We start from the raw sequence: 23277 nt of genomic DNA on the forward strand, positions 1-23277 counted from the left end.
TTCATGTAAAATTACAGCTGATGTTTGAACACTGTTAAACTGTTCCTGTAATGTTACAACTGGTGATTGAATTCTGATATATTATTCATGCAGCTGATGTTTGAACACTGTTAAACTGTTCCTGTAATGTTACAACTGGTGATTGAATTCTGATATATTATTCATGCAGCTGATGTTTGAACATTGTTAAAATTTACTATTAATGTTACAGCTGATGTTATATCTTTGTGAAACTAATTCTGAGGGTTGAATAAACGCATACTTCGATGAATGACAAAGTGATATTATTATAAATGTTACTTTAAACATGCGATGTTCTCTGACTTTGTATCTAATTATCACATTTTTCTGAATTGATATCAATAAATGTTGTCAAAGCATATATTATTTTAAAATCCAATACGACTAGGTGTCTCTTTTAATAAGCTGAATTTTCTGCCCCCGTGAATTGTTTTTTTAATCGCTGTAGTGTCATCTAATGTTGACCAAATCCGTAGCTAAAGAGCACCACATCTGTGTATAAAACTTATATAATGAGATTTGGATTAATCGTGATAGTATATGTGAAGTAAGAGTAGATATAAAACGTACATAGAGAATTTGAACGTAATGAGGTGTTTAAAATTGTAACAGCTAACGTAACCATGAGATCGATTGTATTTTTAAGGAAAACAAATTTGTTTTTAACTCTAAAAAAGATAGCAAGATCACTGTGTGGCACAAAGTTGTATATTTTTCTTCGCATTTGAATACGTTTTAGCGAGAGCTGGAAACACTGTGACGTCAAGATGCAGGTGTATACGTTCGCACGTATCTCTATGGTGTTCACAAATATTGAGAGAAGAGAGGGACATTCCAGTTTCTGTGTGCTCTTTAGACAAAATGATAGCTATCCGAACGCTAAATTAGGCCTATATTTTGGAGCCGAGCATATCCTCGGGTAGTCTGGAACACTGCTATAGTTTCTCCTCTCCTCACATGTGGCGTGAGTATTGATTTTCTCTTTAGCTTAGTAAGTAAACTAAGAACAATTGAAACAGAGGAACCATGACGGTATCGAAGACTTCCTGGAGCGTCAGAGGAGTTTTTTTTGTCGATAATACCTGGTTTCATTCACCTTCTTTTGCGCTTCTAAAAACATTGCCGGATGAAGATTTCTTTTTTTTTTTCACTTAATTATCACTCAACTCACTCCTAAAGGTGTCGCTGCAATAATAAGTTGTTGTTTTTTAAAATAAAACTGTTTATTTCAGCTTGAAGGATCCTGATAAATATAGGTTAGTGCTTCTTACCATGATTTATCGCTTTTATCTGTTTTACGATTATTATACCCGCTCAAATCCTTTTGGCATATTGCTTAATGAAATAATTAACGTAAAAAAAGTAGCCTCACTCTGAAGTCTTGCAGTCTGTAGTCGACTGTTTATTTTTCCAGAGAGACGAAGAAACTTTTAAAACTGTTTTCATCTTCTGCTTAGAGGATTATGTTTTGTGTTTGTTTTCTTGTTCATCGATAAGCGCTTTTTATAAGTACCTGGTTTTGCATGTTTAGCGAATCTCTTTCTTCGCAGTCAGTTTCTTTAATATATATATATCACAGAATTTGTAGAATGTACATGGTTTTATTCACTCAGTATACGTGTTCAAAACTACATAGTAGAACTGAAATCAGTGCTGCAGATAAGCTGAAAATACAGGTGGGTTTAACTGCTTATATTTTCTCAGAAAGCGGGGGACAATACTTAATGATTTGGTGAAACTAAACGAGAAAAAACTATAAAACTATAACGAAGTTATTTGGAGCTCTTAATCAAATAACCGAAAACTTTTGAACATTTGTAACTGCAAAGTTGGATTTATTGGAAGTTTCTGGTCTCCTATAACCTACAGCATCATGCAGTACCAAGAACACCCATTTTAATATAATAACTGCTCTTAGATAATAAAGAAAAAAACAGAAACGACTTCAATTTTTGTCTTAAAGATTGAGCGTGGTTCAGGATAAGAGGGATCGAACCCCAATATTTTTAAAAAGCTGTACTAGCTTCTGAATGTTTTAAAGAAACAGTTGACTTTCATATAAATCACTTATATTCGTTGAGTAGAAGAGAAGATTCCATATTTTGTTGAAAAACCCCCACCCCCTCCACACACACACACTCTATAGTGCTAGCTACGCACCTGATAAGTGTTCAATAAGCACGTGCTTCGAGGACTGAAGTAGATCTTATTGACATTTCTTCAAACCTAGTCTGAACATGTGATGTACTTTAACAATCATAATTACAGCTGTTACATAGATGGGAAAATGTGTTCTTCTAAACAATTTTCTTTTCGTTCGCATTTCACTTTTGGTTTTAGTTTCGGTATATGTTTCGTTGCGTGCTTTGAGTGTTCGGTATTAACTTTAAGCTTTGTTTTACCGAAATGACATATGCAGCTAGCCTAAAGTGACTTAACCATTCGGTAAAATACATAGATTATCAAAGTTGCTCCAAATATTACGTCAAACTCTTACTTCTACCGGATTTGTTTTACACAGCTAATGAAATTCATAACACGACATCCCCGTCACACCAAACATGCTCGCCCTTTCAGCCGTGGGGGCGTTATTATGTGACGGTCAATCCCACTATTCGTTGGTAAAAGAGTAGCCCAAGAGTTGGCGGTGGGTGGTGATGATTAGCTGCCTTCCCTCTAGTCTTACACTGCTAAATTAGGGACGGCTAGCGCAGATAGCCCTCGTGTAGCTTTGCGCGAAATTCAAAACAAACAAACAAACACGACAGTTCCTTTCTTTATGTATCAAACTACTAAAGTAATATTGTTTTAAATATAGAAGACTAGAAACATTGATATCCACCTACTTTAAACAGTAACTGAAAAACATTTATATTTTCTTCACAAATTCCTTCATTTAAGATATAAGCGTAACATATAGGAATCATGATGTTTGCTGAAACGCGCGTAGGAACAGCTGGGTACAAGTTTGAACTTCGGGTGAAGTACGAATGTACTTTGGTGACACAGCTCGAGCCTCCCAGTGGCATAGTGGCATGTCTGCAGACTTACAATGCTAGAACGGTGTTTCGATACCCGTGGTGGGCAGAGCACAGCTAGCCCATTGTGTAGTTTTGTGCTTAATTCTAAACAAATAGATCTTGAACTGGAGGGACACTCAGTAGAGCGCATACCTCGCAGTGTTGATTATATTCGGCTCTCAAAAAATACGAAAATGTTTCCGTATGTCCGCCGTTAATAACGGACACGAAGCATTTTTGGCAAGACAATGGGGAATAATATTCTACATATGTCCACCAAGTTTCATCAAAGTTCGATCATTCTGGACTGAATTATAGAGCAAAAATAGTGTGAAAATCGATCCTCATATTAACAGATATGGATTTTTTTTTATTTTCGTGACCTTACTGTGACCTTGACCCTCCAAAAACTTATCACTTCTAAGTTGAGCCATAGTCCAAATGTAAACCACATTCGTCCAATTCCATTCTCCCATTTTCGAGAAATTTTGCTGACAAACACACACAGGGGTGAAAACATAACCTCCGTCACCTTCGATGGCGGAGGTAGAAATGCTGGTCCCGCTATTTATAGCACTGCACACGTACAAAAAATGATTGGTGGAACTATGTTTTGTTCTTGTTTCAGAACTTTGGTTTTATGATTGTTGAAAGTAGCTGCTGGAAATAAAACTAAGAGAAAGATAACAAATAATTTACCATTACTCTTAAATAAATAAAAGTTGTAACTGTATTGCTATGAACGTGATTTCTGAGCTGTGTGAAAAGCGACTTTCCACCATGACAAGGTTGAATTCGCTCCTCATTGAATTTTATTGCGACTAAAATAATCAAAAATTGTATAGTAATGATATGTAGACTATTTGTGAGCATTCTTATAGAATAAGACCCAAAAACTGTGATGGAAGTCCAGAGAAGATTCTTCTCCTTCAATAAAACATCCCTAAAAAGCCTATAAAGAGAAATCAGACGTTTGAACCTTAGAATTACCCATTCAAGCCTACGTAGAAAACAAATCAAATAGAGAAAAAAAAACGCAGATTATTTTTGTAACAAACATGTACAAAAAGACACCAAAACCAGTTTAATTGTCGTTATTTTAAGGTAAATTTTGGATATGCATTTAGTGACCGTACATGTCGAAAATTCACTAAATACTTTAGTGATTTTTAGCCGCGGCATAGCGGCTCTGATTTTTTATTTTTTTTGTTATTTTACTAATACAAACGTTTAGTTCATTGCTCGGTCATCTCTTAACCGATTTGAGATCCAATTACAGTTTTCGACTCAGGAGGTCAAACCCTTTCGATGTATTCGACCACGCTCACGTTTTCTTAGATTAATTTACTCTAATCCTGCCTAAAAGAATTTCAACTTGAGTGTAGTAGGCTGGTAGAGATCCTAATGAGTAATAAAATTGAATCGGGTATACGCGCGCTCCACGCTTGGTATTGCTAGCGCACAAAAATACAGCTAATAAAAATGAAAAAATAAAGTATCATAGATTAATTTACTCTAATCCTGCCTAAAAGAATTTCAATTTGAGTGTAGTAGGCTGGTAGAGATCCTAATGAGTAATAAAATTGAATCGGGTATACGCGCGCTCCACGCTTGGTATTGCTAGCGCACAAAAATATAGCTAATAAAAATGAAAAAATAAAGTATCATAGATTAATTTACTCTAATCCTGCCCTAAAATATTTCAATCGCCGCAGCTATTAAGGATTTCCTCTTGTTTATTTTAAGGTAATGTATTGTTATTGCTTATTCAGCGAGGCAACTTTTATTGTTTACTTTTATTGATATGTTCAGATCAGTGGTAACACTGTAGAGTTTAGCCCTACAGATAATAGTTATTCAATAACCTTATAGATAAAGTCTGTTGACACTAACTATTCAGATATGTTTTTAAGGGTAATATAATTACTATGATACTCTGTAAATCAATCTGATCAGTGATAACACTGTAGAGTTTAGTGCTAAAGATAATGGTTATTCACTAACCTTATAGATAAAGCTTGACATTGACTATTCAGACATGTTTCTAGGGACAATTTAGTTATTACGGTACCCTGTAGATCAATCTGATCATTAGTTATATAACGCTATAGAATTTAGTGCTAAGTATGACTCTTAATCAATAGCCTTGTATATGGAGCAGTTATGGATATTCACTGATCAGGAAAACAGGAGTTTATTTAAAACCCTGTAATCAGCTTGGTCAATGGTAAATATTCAGTAATCTTGTTGATCAACATTTTCGATAGAGTGAATATTCGGTAACCCTGTTGATCAACGTTTTTGATAAAGGAAGTAGTCAGTAACCCTGTTTATTAACTTTTCCGAGGGAGGAAATATTCAGTAAATCTGCAATAATGATCAACTACCTTAACTGGTATCAAGTAAACAGTTGCCATAGAGTTCAATTGTGTTGTTAATGGTTAGTCAGTAACTCTCAAAGCCACCTCTGATCGATGTTTCATGATTTCTCCATCTAAAAGACACAATTACAGTATTTATTTTCAATGTATTAGCAAATGAAATATTATTCAAACTAAGGAAATAACTTGTTTTTATTTATCAGGGATGTAATCGTAATTAGTGATTTTAAATAGATCTGTAAAAATGTAGGATTGTTCGATATGTGTTTGTAAACAATAATATACAATACGTAGTTGTGTGTACTGAAGAAAGGAAATTCCAAGATGGAGATAATACTAGCTAGTTGTGGCCATTTCATAGGAACAGAACTGAAAACTTTGCTCTATTCACTGGAAAATTATTCATGAGTTAGTTTTTTTGAAAGTTGAATACATACATGATTAAGTTAAAAGTTTAGGCTAGACAGTCATATATTAAAGTAGCTTAATTCGTTTTGCAGCGAATCCACTGTTGAACATCTTCGTTCAGCAGGTGCACATGGTCTTCAACAATAAAAATTACCGTTATGTTGAACAAAGTTTTTTTTTTTTTCAGGCGGCGATATTTTCTTGTGAAATGTAGAGCATAAATGCAGCTATCTCTTGTCATCTTCGTCGTGTTCCACGTGCCTTGCGATGGAGTGCAAAAGTATAGAGCCGTTCGGTCGTCTCTTACACAACTAACAAGTGCAGAGAAATAAAACCTTAAAAGTTATAAACTTCTCGAACAACGTCAAAGAAAAGTGGAAATTATAATATCCCATTTCTTAATGAAAATAGAAATCACAAAAGAATTAAAAAAGGAACTCCTGTATATTATGGATGTGAAGAGGACCATTAAGATGATGGCTCTTACCAGGACAAATTCGAATTTTAAACTAAACTAACAGCATCAGAATGGTAGCTCGCGCCAGAACATATTCAAGTTTTAAACTATATAAAGAAGCTGGATCAGAATGATGGGTATTGCCAAAATCTATTCATCTTTTGAACTAAAGAAGGAGCCCCAAGATGGTGGATCCTGTCAGAACTTATATCTAAGTTTTGGACCAAAGATAAAGCATCAGGATGATGGGTCTTGTCAGAACCTATAATCAAGTTTTGGACCAAGGAAGCAACATCGGGATGGTGAGTCCTGTCAGAATCTATATTAAAGTTTTGAATCAAAGAAGCAACATCAGAATAGTGGCTTCTTTCAGGAAGCTATTGAGGTTTTGAACTTAAGATTTTTTCAGAGGTGAATAAACCAGAATATTAAAAAAGAAACAAAAACCAACGATTCGCATGACCTAAGCCACACATTTATTAACTCAGTCGACCGAAATTTTATGAATTCACATGTTATAAATACAAGAAAAGTCCTTTTAGAGGAACATTATAATATCACGATTTCTTAAGAAGCCTTCCGAGGGTGAGGCGAGGTCTATGTTTGAAACGTATGTTCACAATATGTCTTGAAACTGGTTAGTTGGCTATGATACGCGATTTCAAATTAATTCTATTATCCTGTTTTCGTAAATAGGTAATAAACGAATAAAGTAACATTAATAGGCAACAAACGAGTAAAGTAGCATTATTAGGTAATAAACGAGTAAAGTAACATTATTAGGTAACAAACGAGTAAAGTAACATTATTAGGCAACAAACGAGTAAAGTAACATCATTAGGCAACAAACGAGTAAAGTAATATTATTATTAGGTAATAAACGAGTAAAGTAACATTATTAGGTAACAAACGAGTAAAGTAACATTATTAGGCAACAAACGAGTAAAGTAATATTATTAGCCTATAAAATAAAACAAAATTTGATATATCATACTTCATGAGACTCGTCAATTTCTTGACGGTAAGACTGATTTCGGTTACGAAATATTTTCTCTTACTTGTTTACAATACGTGTGTCATGAAAAGGGTTATAGAAATTAAACACCAAAATGTGTTCGCTTGTACACAGAATAATGTGTAATTCCAGACATAAGCGAGTATTTCACAGTTAGTAGATATAATATATGTTAATTATAGACGCGCTAGGTTAGAAGAGTCCCATGTTTCACAAGCAACTCAATCGACGTTCATTTTGAGCGACATTCGGTACTCAACCGGTGGTAGGTTCAGTTCTGGTGCGGTCTGTTACCGTCTTCTCGTACGACGAGCCACAAATTCTGCGGGCAGTGGCTGAAAATTGTCATTCTACGGTAGACTTCAGCCCTAGTATGCATACATGCTAAAAAATTAAGTAACTCTCCGGGTTGTTAAAAGTAAATTTTCAGGGATATCGCGTCCACGTTGATTATTTTCAAACCTTATTCAACTGAATGTTCTAAAACAGAGGGGGATAGACATTGGCTATGAACACTTTTTAATTAAGAAATGCGGAAATATTGAAAACATTCATTAATTCAAACACGTATAATTTAACAAGTCAGAGGTTTGTTTACTTGTTTGGAATTAAGCACAATGCTACACAATGGGCTATCTGTGCTCTGCCCACCACGGGTATTAAAACCCGGTTTTTAACGTTGTAAGTCCGCAGACATACCGCTGTGCCACTGGTGGGCACAAGTCAGAGGATTGTTTGTTTGTTTTTGAATTTCGCGCAAAGCTACACGAGGCCTATCTGCGCTAGCCGTTCCTAATTTAGTAGTGTAAGACTAGAGGGAAGGCATCTAGTCGCCACCACCCACCGCCAACTCTTGAGCTACTCTTTTACCAACGAACAGTGGAATCGACCGTCACATTATATCGCCCCCACGGCTGAAAGGGCGAGCATGTTTGATGTGACGGGGATTCGAACTCGCGACCCTCAGATTGCGAGTCGAGCGCCCTAACCACTTGGCCATGCCGGGCCCACAAGTCAGAGGAAGACGCGTTTGTAATGCTATTGACCGTATTTTCATGATTTTATTTTATTTTGTTTTCTACAATAAAGAAAATAAGTTAATAAAATAATGAATTCATTATAAATTAAATCACGATGGAAAATATGATGTAGAGTAATTTTTACAGATGACACCAGGGGGGTAGTGTGTCAGTTACTAAATAATCGCCTCAGACTTGATAGTCGTGTAAAGTCCTTATTAACATGGATAGTTAACTCCCATATAAAAAAAAAATCGTTTTTCTTTTCCATCACCTTACAGGCAACAGTTTGAAACCTGTGGCCTACATGTGACTTTAAGCGAGGTTTATTCTGTATGTTTATCCATGGCCTGTTATTCATTATGTAATATATACGATTTTCTGAGAACTTACTTATATCGCCTTTCTATTTCTCCATGGCCTTTTGATATAACATGTAAACAATGCGATTTTTTGAGAGATTATCTCGTCTTTAGGACCGGTGATAGCTTAACTAGCGCCCTGGGCAGAAATTAAGGTTGTGTCGTTACTCACCATTGAGTCTGTTAGTATTTAGCGCCCGGGTCTGCCCATTTTATCTGTATATTTTTCCACGGCCTCTTTATCTAACATTCTTGAAAGTTTATCTTGTCCTACACGTGTATTTCTCGGTATCCTATTCATCTAACACGTAATACGTGTGATTTTCTAAGCCTATATTCCGTCTTAGATATATATTTTTCCCCCATTACATCATTTTCCTACAACAACAACAACACTGTGTTACGAGAGTCGCATGCATGCAAAACTGTCAGTTTTTATTACTTTTCAATGAAAGTTTTCCACTAAAGACGTTGTAGTAAAACTTTATAACAAGGATTGTGTCGCGGAGTCAGACACTTGCAAAATTATCAGTTTCTATTAATTGTCAATGAAAGTTTTCCAACTAAAGACGTTGTAGTAAAACTTTATAACAAGGATTGTGTCGCGGAGTCAGGCACTTGCAAAATTATTAGTTTATATTAATTGTCAATGGAAGTTTCCTACTAAAGAGATTGCAGTAAAAAAAACAACTTAATAACAAGACATTGCAATACAATCTTTTTATTACCAATACTTCAAAAATCTTACCTTTAAATATCTAGTTCTGTGTGTGTACATTTGTGTGCTACAAAGCAGTAAGCAACATTTAACTTCGTGTTCTCCTGGAAATATTTAGTAAGATTCTTTGCATATAAAAGATGACACGTAGTGTTGCGATATATAATTAATAATTTTAAATATATAAGCAGTGTTCGTTATAAAGTTAAAATATATATAAATAAACGTTTTCATGCACGTGAAGGAAAGAAAAATATTGTGAATAAAAACCTGTTATCTCATCAGTGTATAGGTGTCTACAATGATGGCTTCCTCGGAGGAAAACCTAAGGGAAAGCCTAGCATAGATATTGGCAATAGATACTTATAGGCTTACCTAGAAGATAACTCAGCATATATATTAACTATGGATACTTATAGGCTTACCTAGAAGATAACTCAGCATATATATTAACTATGGATACTTATAGGCTTACTTAGAGGATAATCCAGCATATAAATTGGCAATAGATATATATAGGCTTACGTAGAGAATAATCCAGCATATATATTGGCAATAGATACTTATAGGCTTACCTAGAGGATAACTCAGCACAGATATTGACAATAAATACTTATAGGCTTACTTAGAGGATAACTCAGCATAGATATTGACAATAAATACTTATAGGCTTACTTAGAGGATAACTCAGCATAGATATTGACAATAAATACTTATAGGCTTACTTAGAGGATAACCCAGCATATATATTGGCAATAGATACTTATAGGCTTACTCGAGGAATAATCCAGAATAACACTGACATTTGACAATAAATATTTATGGACTTACTCGAATGATAATCCACAGTTGACATTTACATTTGACAATAGATATTTATGAACTTGGAGGATAATTCAGAGTAGACATTGACATTTCACAATAGATATTATAACTTCACGTAGAGGCTATTCCAGTATAGATATTTAAAATAGATAGCCATAGCCTTACTTAGTAAATAATCCAGAAAATACATTGACCGAAGATATTTATAGGTTTACTTAGACGATAATTCAGTATAGTCACTGACAGTCAATGTTTATATGTAAAAAAGATACTCGCAAAACCTTTTATTATTTATTTGCTAGTATATTTCAACAGACTATAAATGTAATTTTTGAGCTGTTACAAATATCTATTGATAATTAGCTATTTATGCCATGTTAACAGAAGACAAAAATGTATAATGTGATGAACAATTTGTTGCTTGTTAAACACTTATTTTCACATTTGAAGTGTTACGAGTATTTTTGTAAATTTATATATATATATCTAAGTACCTATTTGAATGTGTATTTGTTACGTTTTTCTGAATCCCAGTGCAATAATTTTTCCACTGTAACTGATAAGTTCGAAAATAATTGCACTCTTAGTTTCTCATCCATTTCCATTTCGTGGAAAACATATTTGTAAACTGTAACTACCTTGATGATTTATGTTTCAACAGAAACTAAGGGGTCCAGTATTCCCCCCACTCCCGAGAGAGAGGTGACTTTTTAAAGGAAGTAACTGAAATGACGAATTTCTGAATATTTGTGAATATTCCTTGAGAGATTTCTTATGGGACATCTTAAGTTAGTGAAAAGCATGATGAAAATCACACAGAAGCCTTCTTACTGGGACGTATCAGCTTTAACACATAAAAAAAGTGGAGTATTTTCAACACATACCCATACTTGAGAGCAGAAAATGGAAAAAAAATTAACTAAACACCATATAATAAGACTATCGCACAATTACTGTACAGCATTGAATAGTCATTATCAAATAACAAAAGTTGTTGTTTCTTGTTTGTTGTAAAGTACAAGTTACACAATGGGCTATCTGTTCTCTGCATACCGTGGGTATCAAAACCCAATTTTTAGCGTTATAATCCCATAGAGAATTACCTCTGAACCACCGAGGTATAAAATAACAAAAGAGCAGAATGGAAGAACAACAAAACTTTACCATAGCAATTGAAAGTCACGAAGTTCAAGTTCGTATACTTGCATGCGAATTAATTGTGCTGTTATTTCAATACCTATATCCATCGAAAAGTTATGCGGGTGTACAGTGTTGTACCAGCTTGTCATCCATTGGAAACTTATGTAGGTGTACAGCGTTGCATAGGCTTGTCATCCATTGGAAACGTACGTGTGTGTACGGCATTTTACAGGCTTGTCACCCATTGGAAACTTATGTAGGTGTACAGCGTTGCATAGGCTTGTCACCTATTGGAAACGTACGTGTGTGTACGGCGTTGTACAGGCTTGTCACCCATTGGAAACTTATGTAGGTGTACAGTGTTGTACCAGCTTGTCATCCATTGGAAACTTATGTAGGTGTACAGCGTTGCATAGGCTTGTCACCCATTGGAAACGTACGTGTGTGTACGGCGTTGCATAGGCTTGTCACCCATTGGAAACGTACGTGTGTGTACGGCGTTGTACAGGCTTGTCACCCATTGGAAACTTATGTAGGTGTACAGCGTTGCATAGGCTTGTCATCCATTGGAAACTTATGTAGGTGTACAGCGTTGCATAGGCTTGTCACCCATTGGAAACGTACGTGTGTGTACGGCGTTGTACAGGCTTGTCACCCATTGGAAACTTATGTAGGTGTACAGCGTTGCATAGGCTTGTCACCCATTGGAAACGTACGTGTGTGTACGGCGTTGTACAGGCTTGTCACCCATTGGAAACTTATGTATGTGCACAGCGTTTTATGGGTTTCTGACCCATTGAAAACTTATGCAGATATATAGTGTTGTACAGGTTTGTCATCAAAAACAGTTTGGTCGAAACCAACAGCATAAAATAATACACCCTGCGTATATTGGTAATTTGGTCATCACATCATAGATAACACCAAAAAGTGTATGAAGTTGAGTTGTATAATTGTATACTTAAAATTTATTGTCACCTACGGGTGTACGAAGAAAAACAAAAATCTGCGTTGGCTAAAGATGTGTACAAATGAGATGTAAAAAGATACCTAGATTTATGACCAGTTGAAGGATGTGCAGTGAACTGGCAACACTTCAGCTAATGATACATGCACACTACCAGATTTAGGTCAGCTAAGATGCTGTAGTTATTTTCATTAAATATGATAATTACAGAACAAAACAAAGGCTTACTTAGTGGATAATCCAGAAGAGAAATTGACAATAAATATTTATAGGCGTATTTAGAGGATAATCTAGCCAACATATTAAATTAGAATATATGAAGAAAAACATTCGATAGTATCTATTACCTGCAAGTTTTTAAAGAACAAAATGTAAGATAAATAATTAGGATTAGTGGCAACTAAGGATGTACACAACAGCGCTTTAATGTCAGCTGAAGAAAACTAGTTGCATTATCATATAAGAATGTTTAAATGGCAAAAGTTAAGTGTGTGCTTTAACTGTATAAATAACAAGATATATTTTTTTGCTGTGGATGTATAAAGAAGACGGTGCTTGCTGTAGGTGTCTAAATAACAAATCCATAGCAAACACTATATCTTGTCCTCTATACATCCACAGTAAACACTATATCTTGTTTTTTATACATCCACAACAAACACTATAGCTTGTTATTTATACATCCATAGCAAACACTATATCTTGTCTTTTAAACATCCACAGCAAACACTATATCTTGTTATTTAGGCACCTACAGCAAGCACTGTCTTCTTTTATACATCCACAGCAAACACTATATCACATAAAGAACAAGATATAGTGTTTCCTGTGGATGTATAAATAACAAGATATAGTTTTTGCTGTGGATGTATAAAGAAGACAGTGCTTGCTGTAGGTGTCTAAATAACAAGATATAATGTTTGCTGTGGATGTATAAAGAAGACAGTGCTTGCTTTAGGTGCCTAAATAACAAGATATAGTGTTTGCTATGGATGTATAAAGGACCAGATATAGTGTTTGCTGTGGATGTATAAAGAACAAAACATGATGGATGTATAAAGAACAAGACAGTAGTTGTTGTAGATGTAAGATAATCTACAGTCGTAATATTAGCACCTGACTATATACAGAACTTTTGTTAATGTACATGTACTTACCTTTTCCTTCCTAAAACAGAACAATCACAAATACAGGGCCACGTTCTAGTGCCGTTACGTTTGCGAACATTTTGCGAGATAAACGTTCCAACAACACGCGGTCATAACATTCGCGAACAGAGTCGAATGATTTGGGGAGCTAGCTCGTCAAGCTATCGCAAATATGGCGGTCAACCTAAACTCAGACGATGGACAAACGGGGCTGAGCAAAATACCTAACTCTTCTGTTATCTCAGTCTTTGGAAAAACTAAAGCCACATTCTTTGATCCAAACCCTTCATTAATAACTACATATAATAATACTGCATTCCGACATCTTCGTCATTTACTACCCGGCCAACTAGCGGCTGCTGTATTTACAACCGATGCATCGAGCAAAATATTTGACGTAATCTTGTCTGTTTCCCTTAGAAACTGTCACTGTTTGTTTAGTGTTCATTACGTTCACCACCATTCGTGTTAACGTAAAACACGTTATTCTACTGGAACGTGGCCTAGTTTTCAGAGTGAAGATAATACGATGCTGTAGTCACGTGCAGTGCAACTCATGTATGTGGTTTAAATACAGATGAGAATATGTTAACACGTAGTACGCTTGATACCATCTCAAACACACCCAAATCCTTTTGTTACGTTTTCAAATAGCATCAAGACTTTAATATTTCTATATCTAATATTTTTGTATGTTTCACGAGCTCATTGATTCACGAGATCACATTATTTCAACTCCCTCCTCATCTTCCCACTTCACTGACCCTTTCATGATCCATGTTGTTGGTTGAACTTGATAAAAGGACCCTCAACAAAGCTACAACATAAGATGGTGTCATGGTAAACTATACGTACGCTTACTCTTCCAAGGAGCTATCCCGCGGCTCAGCGAGCGTGGTCGCAGCGGTAACTCTGTGTTATATTCATAGCTACTTATGAAAGCTGGAGAAATAGAAAAATGTGTAATCTTCATGTTATATAAACACCTTCGATAAAGTCATATTAGTTTGGTTTACACATTTTTTTCGAATGCACTATGTCAAAAAATACTGGTATGCGCACTTCGTAAACTGATTTTGTAGGCAGTCAACATCGTTGAACTTGTAGCTCTAGTCAAGTTTATATCACTGTGAAACGGACGTTTAATTTAGCACTGAGGGATGGCACTTTTATTGGTATGTGCTGGCTTTGAACGCAGTTTGATGTTTGGTTTGGATATATATAGCAACTTGTAGATGTTTCCAACCACAAGTTATTCCTCCTGACATTTGATACTCCTTACGCAAGTCAACAGTTGCAGAAAAGTCTGTGTCTGTTTTAGTGCAATAAGCTACACAATGGGTTATTTGAGCTTTGTTCACCGCGAAAATTTAATCCCGAATTTTAGCATTAAAAGCCCTGAAACTTACCTCTGAACCACCCGGGAACATTGCTGATGAATTAAATCTACGTAGTTAAATCCAATATGTACGTTCCGGTAAAACTAATGATTTCTAATACAAATAAAAAGTTTTGCTAAAGCCTTATCCTTACTTGATAACCAAAATAAAAACACCTAACAATTACTTTAGAAATTAATATTTTGTTAATCAAAACAAGTCAACATAAAAACTGTCATTCTACCTGTAAGATAGTTTTATTTATTACGTTAATGTGCTTGTGCGTCTTGATTCAAAACGGACTTCAGCAACAGAGAGAAAACTATTTAGCTGCCACATTCAAAAGTATGCTTTCAAAATAGCCGGATCATTTAGTAGAAATCTATTTACAATAAGGCTTAATAATATATTCAAAACAGACACTCGTGCATGAGAAAAGCTTTCAATTACTTTGAGAGTGTATGATTGACATAAAAAATGGGAATATTAAGTCATAACAGCAAGGAGCTGAGAATCACATTCATTTGATATAGAAACTTTTGTAGGTATTGTTTAATCTTCGTAAGCATGTAATGAATAATGACACGCGCTTCTAGAACAGTAAATAACGGAAAATACCAATACGTAAAGAGGTTATAGTCGGGAGTTTTGGAATTACAGTAAAACAGAAGTATCTAAGCAAAGTACTAGTTTAGTGATATGTTACGGTAAATAACGGAAAGTACCAATACGTAAAGAGGTTACAGTCTGGAGTTTTATAGAAGTGTCTAAACAAAGTACTAGTTTACTGATATGCGGTCAAATGAGTTCTTTATCTTAGTACTAAATGCTTCTGTTAAAGAAATACTCTGACAGTTTGATTAGAACATTGAGTAGAAAAACAGCCACTGGGAGCCTTTTCCAGCAGTATAAATCTTTAGTTGATATAATAGTGCCTTCCAGCTTGGCCGAAGGGGCTACTCGACTTTTCACACAACTGCAATGATATCTGACCATTAACAATTTGAGCCACGCCTACCTGAAAATCTAAGAATGATTTAGGGTTAGGCTATTGATTTTCTCCACGTCACTCAAGTTCTGCCTACAAGTTCTCTATTAGCCAATTAGTATCAAGAAAAACTACCCCCTCCACCTTTTTGCTCCTAGTAGGGAACCAACTGCCAGTTTGAGGGGTGAACATATCACGAGGACTTGTCGCACGCTTCAAAAGTCGAAGCGTTTATTCAGAGCACCAGAACTAAGGACGTGACGGCCGTGCACTAGTAATACGATTATGAACCATGGTTTCATATTCCGAAATCCGTATTGCGCCTAGTAAACGTAGCTGGCACACACACGCGCTTTATTTCACTCAGACCTTGAGCATAAGTAGATTATCAATGGAGTAGCTATACAGTCATTTCGTGAACTCGACAGATCAAAAATGTTAAACCCCTTCATGGACCCAGCCCACGTGAGTGCCCTTAAGTTGAGCCCATCGCACGCTATGTCATGTGAATCGACAAGAACCCACACGCAAGGAAACCACCAATTTCCAGCTCAGGTTAACGGTTACGCTGGAACTCTCACCCATGCTCATCACCATGGACACGTCAGCGGTTACGCTGCACGAGATTTTTTTCTCCGAAGAGAACACATGCCGACTTTGGCAAGTACCTTAGCTACACACGACAGGCTCAGCAGCAACAGGCCCGAGCACCATGGCATGTTTGTATCCTCCTCAGCGAATCTTCACGGGTCTCACCACACAGGAGACCCTTCCTCCACACACGTGCTCTTTCCTGGTTTGGAGTACTCTGCAGCCCCCCACAGTGGACATATTAACGGCCAGGTCAGGTTATCGTTACCCAGAGTGGATATTTACGGACGACCAGACACATTTAACCAAATACCCAGTTCGAGGACTGACCACTTGACCGATACCTATGGTGCCATGAACATGAGTCAAATGAGCATGGTTCCTCACGGTACAGGAGGTTTTTTCAGGTACATGCGACAGTCAATAAAACAGGAAATGACGTGTCTGTGGATAGACCGTGAACAACAAACTCCTAAAAAACCTTGCAACAAAACTTTTTATTCCATGCACGATATTGTGTCTCATATCACGGTAGAACATGTTAGCAGTCCCGAGTGTTCAAATCATACATGTTTCTGGCAGAATTGTGCCCGTGAATCGCGGCCGTTTAAGGCCAAGTACAAGTTGATCAACCACATACGGGTACACACGGGGGAAAAGCCTTTTCCCTGTCCTTTCAATGGCTGCGGGAAGGTATTTGCCAGGGGTGAAAACCTCAAGATTCACAAAAGAACCCACACGGGTAAGCCACGAAATCCACATATTGTTAGAAATATTTTGTTTTTCGTCTATTAATTTGTAATAAAACTGGTTTTAATTCAACACACATCTCTTAATTATTGACTGTAATGAAAAGATGCTAAAACTGAGTGCGAATCGGAAGTTAGGCTTAATGCGCGTATATATATAGCATTTATCATGACAGAACATAAGTAGAATTTGTTTGTAAGCACAAAGCTACACAATGGGCTATCTGTGCTGTGCCCACCACGAGTATCGAAATCCCGTTTTTAGCAGTGTGAGCCCTCAGACTTACTGTTGAACTACGGGGGGGGGGGCGCAAGTAAAAACTATTATCTGTCTTACAAGGTTGGTCCATGTTCACCCGTATTTTATGTCTATAATTCAATCTTCAGATCACTTGTTTTATGTCTATAATTTAATCCTCAGTTCACCCGTGTTCTGTCTATAATTTAATCCTCAGATCACCGTGTTCTATGTCTATAATTTAATTCTCATCTGACCCATGTTCTATGTCCATAATTTAATCCTCAGCTAACCAGTGTTCTATGTCTATAATTTAATCTTCAAATCACTTGTTTTATGTCTATAATTTAATCTTCAGATCACCCGTGTTCTATGTCTATAATTTAATCCTCAGATTACTGACTCGTTTTTGTATCTCTCACTAGCAGCGAGATCCTAATATTGCATCATGACGCATAATTTTATGATTTTGTCTGTTACAACACTCACTCTGAAATACTGGGCCAAACCTTAAAATCTAATTTTTTTATGTAAAAATACATTAGGAAAAAGAACAACAAGAGCAGCAGTAATCAGAAGAATTGATTGTCATGCTGGTGGTGTTTTTGTTTAAATGTTATTCGGGATGGTGTAACCAACAAAGTCATGGAAACACAAACAATACGTCGCAGAAATAGCTTAGAAAATACAGTTAAAATGGCGATGGGATCTGTATGGACCACAACAGTAATTCTAGGGTTAAAGGTAGCTTTTACTTGAAGTTGATAAATAACTGAGCAAGATCACCGAATGAAATCTACACTTTATACACTGATCTTTATGCGTGTGTAAACGTAATCTGACTACAGTGTATGAGGATACTAGAAGTCTATAAATAAATATAGAATTGATATTATGATTTTTTTTCTTTTTAGATTTTATAAAACTATTTCACACGTATATATTCTCCGAGTGATTATTTCGTTACTATGCAAACATTAAATATTAGCCTATATGCTATAATGTCTGGCATGGGCTAGCACTTAGAGCACTCGACTCGTAGTCTATGGGTCAAGGTATCGAACTCTCTTACCGAACACGCTCGACCTTTCATCCATGGTGGCGTTATAATATTACAGCAAATCCCACTATTCATTGGTAAAGAGTAGCTACCTTCCTTCTAGTCCATTACTTTAAAATTGGGGACGTAGAAAACCCTCGAATAGGTTTGGACGAAATTCACACAAACTAACAAAATAACTATACGTTATGCCTTTAGGAATTTTATTAGTGGCTTCTTAGCTTGTTACTTGTTCCTCAAGCAAATGGTGTCGCTTTCGTATGATATGTCATATATGTATAGTAGCAACGTTACCTCTAAGTCTTTATACGCACATTTAACTTTGTGTGTAATGGCTGCTGGTTCTACTAGTCAGGTGAGTTTACCTGTTCTCCGTGAAACGAAGGTGTAAACACCGGGGGGGGGGAGGGATATGGCGCAACTCTGACGGATACAAGAATATCAAATGATATACAGTTGGGCGATTGTATTGGACTGTCAGAAGCCATTTGAATTGTATCCGTTTAACAACAACAACAGGTAATGTAGGATTTACAGGGATAAATATGCAGCCCAAGATTTAACTACAGGTGTGTAAGTAAACAGCCACAGGCCCACACTGCTGAACATATTGGAAGGAAATTTCGCTGTTCCAAGCACAAGAAGTTTTATCCGTGCAAATATCTAAACATACGGGCAGATAATTTTGTCTAAACAACAGCTGGCGTATAAAAGGACTTATCTAATTTTATCTAAACTGGTGTAGAAGTATGACAGGACTCATCTAATTTTGTCTAAACTGTTGTAGACGTGTGACAGAGCTTGTCTAATTTTATCTAAACTGGTGTAGAAGTATGACAGGACTCATCTAATTTTGTCTAAACTGTTGTAGACGTGTGACAGAGCTTGTCTAATTTTATCTAAACTGGTATAGAAGTATGACAGGACTCATCTAATTTTGTCTAAACTGTTGTAGACGTGTGACAGGGCTTGTCTAATTTTATCTAAACTGGTGTAGAAGTATGACAGGACTCATCTAATTTTGTCTAAACTGTTGTAGACGTGTGACAGGGCTTGTCTAACTTTATCTAAACTGGTGTAGAATTAGGACAGGACTCGTCTAATTTTGTCTAAACTGCAGTAGACGCATAACAGGATTTATCCAGTTTTGTCTAAACTGCTCTGGCGTGTGACAGGACTTACCCAGTTTTGTTTGTTTTTGAATTTCGCGCAAAGCTACACGAGGGCTAGCTGCGCTAGCCGTCCCTAATTTAGCAGTGCAAGACTAGAGGGAAGGTAGCTAGTCATCACCACCCACCGCCAACTCTTGGACTACTCTTTTACCAACGAATAGTGGGATTGACCTTCACATTATAACGTCCCCACGGCTGAAAGGGCGAGCATGTTTGGCGGGACGGGGATCCAGTTTTGTCTAAACTGCTTTAGACGTGTGACAGAACTCATCTAATCTAATCTAAACTGCTGTAGACGTATGAAGGACTTACACAGTTACTAAAGTGGCCTTCCTTTTCACATCAACTGTTGAATAACTAATGTTCTGTATTACAGGTTTGATGGGATCTACTGTAAGTGCTTAAATATCCTTCTGTATTACGGGTTTGATGGGATCTGCTGTAAATGCTCTAATATTCTTCTGTATTACGGATTTGATGGGATCTACTGTAAATGCTCTAATATTCTTCTGTATTACGGATTTGATGGGATCTACTGTAAATGCTCTAATATTCTTCTGTATTACGGATTTGATGGGATTTACTGTAAATGCTTTAATATCATTCTGTATTACGCATTTGATGGGATCTACTGTAAATGCTTTAATATCATTCTGTATTACGGGTTTGATGGGATCTACTGTAAGTGCTTTAATATCTTTCTGTACTGCGGATTTGATGGGATCTTCTGTCAGTGCTTTAATATCGTTATCCCGAGTTTTATTTCTAAAATAAATAAGATATATTTAGCACTTCTTAATACAGTGAAAGCTTCTGTGCTATGGATCGTATTTACACCTATATAAATGTATTGATATTCCATTAAAACGCAGAAACGTCAAAAACCACGATCTCATTTTATTTTTTTACAGGAGGGAGAACTCTTACTTCACGTACGAAATATATTTTGGGGTTGTGGTATCTTGTATTCGAATGCACAAAGTTTATAAAATGTAAAAATCAGTGCTGTATATTTAAAGTAATTAAAACATTTAAGTGACCTGCCTAGACTGTCACGTAAGAGGTTAGGTACGCAGAGTTCCAAATGAACCTGATGGTCGTACGGGGCGTCTCAATGACTGCGAGGTTACACCTAAGTGAGTTAAACCTATTCCACAACACGTGCTACCCTCAAAACGCTTCTACTGTAAAAGACACTATGAATCGAATGTGAATTCAAAAATGACAAACCGATCGACTTAACCAGTAAGAAACACCAGATCTAGCGACACTTTGAGAGTCCCTGGGTATCGGGGGCAAGTATTAAAAATCAAGAGGGTGATGGTGCCGGTACTCTAAGTGTTTATAAACAAATGAAAAATTCACACACTAAACTTTAACACACGAACACCCACGCACGCAAACATGTTACTTCTTTAATTATACACATTGCTATTTTTAGGCAGTAGCTTTTTACGAAATTCATGTTACACCCTTTATACCTTGAATGAAGTCTTGTAAATTAATTAAAGTCAGCTTATATTGAAATAATTCCATCTGTTAAGTTGAGTTGGACTGTTTTGTTGACATGGTTGGTCGTATTTGCTTCTGTTTTGTTTCAAGTGAATTTACGTCGTTACTTTCAAGCTATAATTATGACAACAGATCAAGTTTTAGTGTGTCATAATAAGCTCTCTGTCGTTGCAACGTTCTATATCGTATTAGAACACAAGGCATTTAGAGATACGTATTAGTGGATATCCTTCGTAAAATTACACCAGGCTGAACATCACGTGCAAATGTTAGATTGAAAAATATCCTCAAACTTATACATTTAAAATAAGTCTATAAATCTAGCTCTGTAGCATTGACGAAACTTTAATCATTACTGCGTGGTTTTCATTAACCTAAAAGTCGAAAGTGAATGATTTAACAGCTTAATGTTGAGTGGCTGTTAAACAAGTGACCGTAGAGTAATTAGTGAAGTAAAAGTAATTATATAGAATGACATATATGAAAACAGCATATAGATCTATTATATGGAGTACCTTATTCGTAGTTTGTATCAATTAATTTCATAGAAGTTTGTTTGCTGGGAAGCACAAGGCAAAATAATGGACTATCTGTACTGTGCTCACACATAGTGTCGAAACTCGAGACCCGGTTTTTGCTTTATAAGCCTTCAGACTTACCTCTGAACCACAGGTGGAGGGGGGGAGCAGGAAGTTTTGAAAATGAAACAATTTGTGAATTGATATATATATATCCAGAAATAAAATAAAATAAACAAAGGTTGATGCCTCTGCTACACATAGTTTTATATATGGTTGAGCAAACGTTGCTGTAACAGACAAATTTTAATGTATATTCATCTGAGCACCCTCGTAGGTCAGCGGCAAGTCTCTGGATTTATGACGTTAAAAATTGGGTTTCGATACTCGTAGTGGGCACAGCACAAATAGCTTCTTGTATAGATATTTATGCTTAAAAATAAACAGACTAATTTATCTGTGCAAATAATGTTTTTCAGATATTGTTTACTAAATTTGTCCGAAATTGTTACATTTTAAATATTCTTTAAAAATATACAATCTTAATATCGTGTCTCTCAAGAAGACGAACTGTTTATCTTTCCATACCAAGAAATATTTTCGTTTATTTTTGTTTTTGACACTAAATCATGAACACAGAAACTACGAAGGCACTAAAATGTTGAAATTATATACCAATACTGTGATCGTATGAAAAAAAAGTCGATGTTTTCAGCCCACTATAATAGAGGTTATAAAATAAAAAACAAAATATCATCATAATCATAATATCTATGGTCAAAAATTTTGTTAGAATTCCGCGCAAAGCTACACGAGGGCTCTCTGTGCTAGCCACCCCTAATTTAGCAGGGAAAGGCTAGATGGGAGGCATCTAGTCGCCACCACCCACCGCCAACTCTTGGGCTACTCTTTTACCAACGAGTAATGGGAATGACCGTCACATTATAACGCCCCCACGGTTGAAAGGGCGAGCATGTTTGATGGGACGGGAAGTCAAACTTGCGACCTGCAGATTGCGAGTCGAGCGCCCCCTAACTACCTGGCCATGCCACGTCCAGCTTTCCTTGATTTAGTATGCTAAATCACACTTTATTGACTTAAAAGCTAATTGTAACTGCCCGCTTCACTCTAGGACAATGCATAGTTAGTTCAGCTAACAAGTTTTTTGAACTTCCTCTATTTCCACAAAATACTGCTAAAATTCTGGTGCGTAAATATTTTAAGTTGAGCAATTTTTTTGTCACTTGTAATATAATTGAAGGAACTATCCTCAGCCTTAAGCGTTGATGTGGGTTATTTTCTCTCACGCTATTGTCAAACAAACTAAAACGTACAGTGATGTGACGAGGTATTCTACATCAGTGTTTTAATAAAAATTGTGTTATTTAATTTATTACTAAAAACGTTTTATAATTAAGCACAAAGCTACCCAATGGGCTATCTGTACTCTGCCCACCACGGGTATCGAAACCCGGATTCCAGCGTTGTAAGTCCGCAGACATATCGCTGTGCCACTGGTGGGCACAAGTCAGAGGATTGTTTGTTTGTTTTTGAATTTCGCGCAAAGCTACACGAGGCCTATCTGGGGC

The 23277-nt window shown here is 36.3% G+C and overlaps 1 protein-coding gene across 1 annotated transcript in view; it reads left to right on the forward strand.

Moving 5' to 3' along the window:
* The first annotated feature begins 16058 nt into the window (after positions 1 to 16058).
* The window catches only part of LOC106476091 (zinc finger protein ZIC 4-like), a 24364-nt gene continuing 17145 nt past the window's right edge, over positions 16059 to 23277 (forward strand). Inside the window, exon 1 of the mRNA XM_013936767.2 lies at positions 16059 to 17181. Within this exon, the coding sequence (XP_013792221.1) occupies positions 16284 to 17181 (898 nt within the window). The 5' untranslated portion in view covers positions 16059 to 16283. The remainder of the gene's footprint in view (positions 17182 to 23277) is intronic.

This window comes from Limulus polyphemus, unplaced genomic scaffold (genome assembly GCF_000517525.1).
Source record: "Limulus polyphemus unplaced genomic scaffold, Limulus_polyphemus-2.1.2 Scaffold152, whole genome shotgun sequence".
NCBI classification, from domain to species: domain Eukaryota; kingdom Metazoa; phylum Arthropoda; class Merostomata; order Xiphosura; family Limulidae; genus Limulus; species Limulus polyphemus.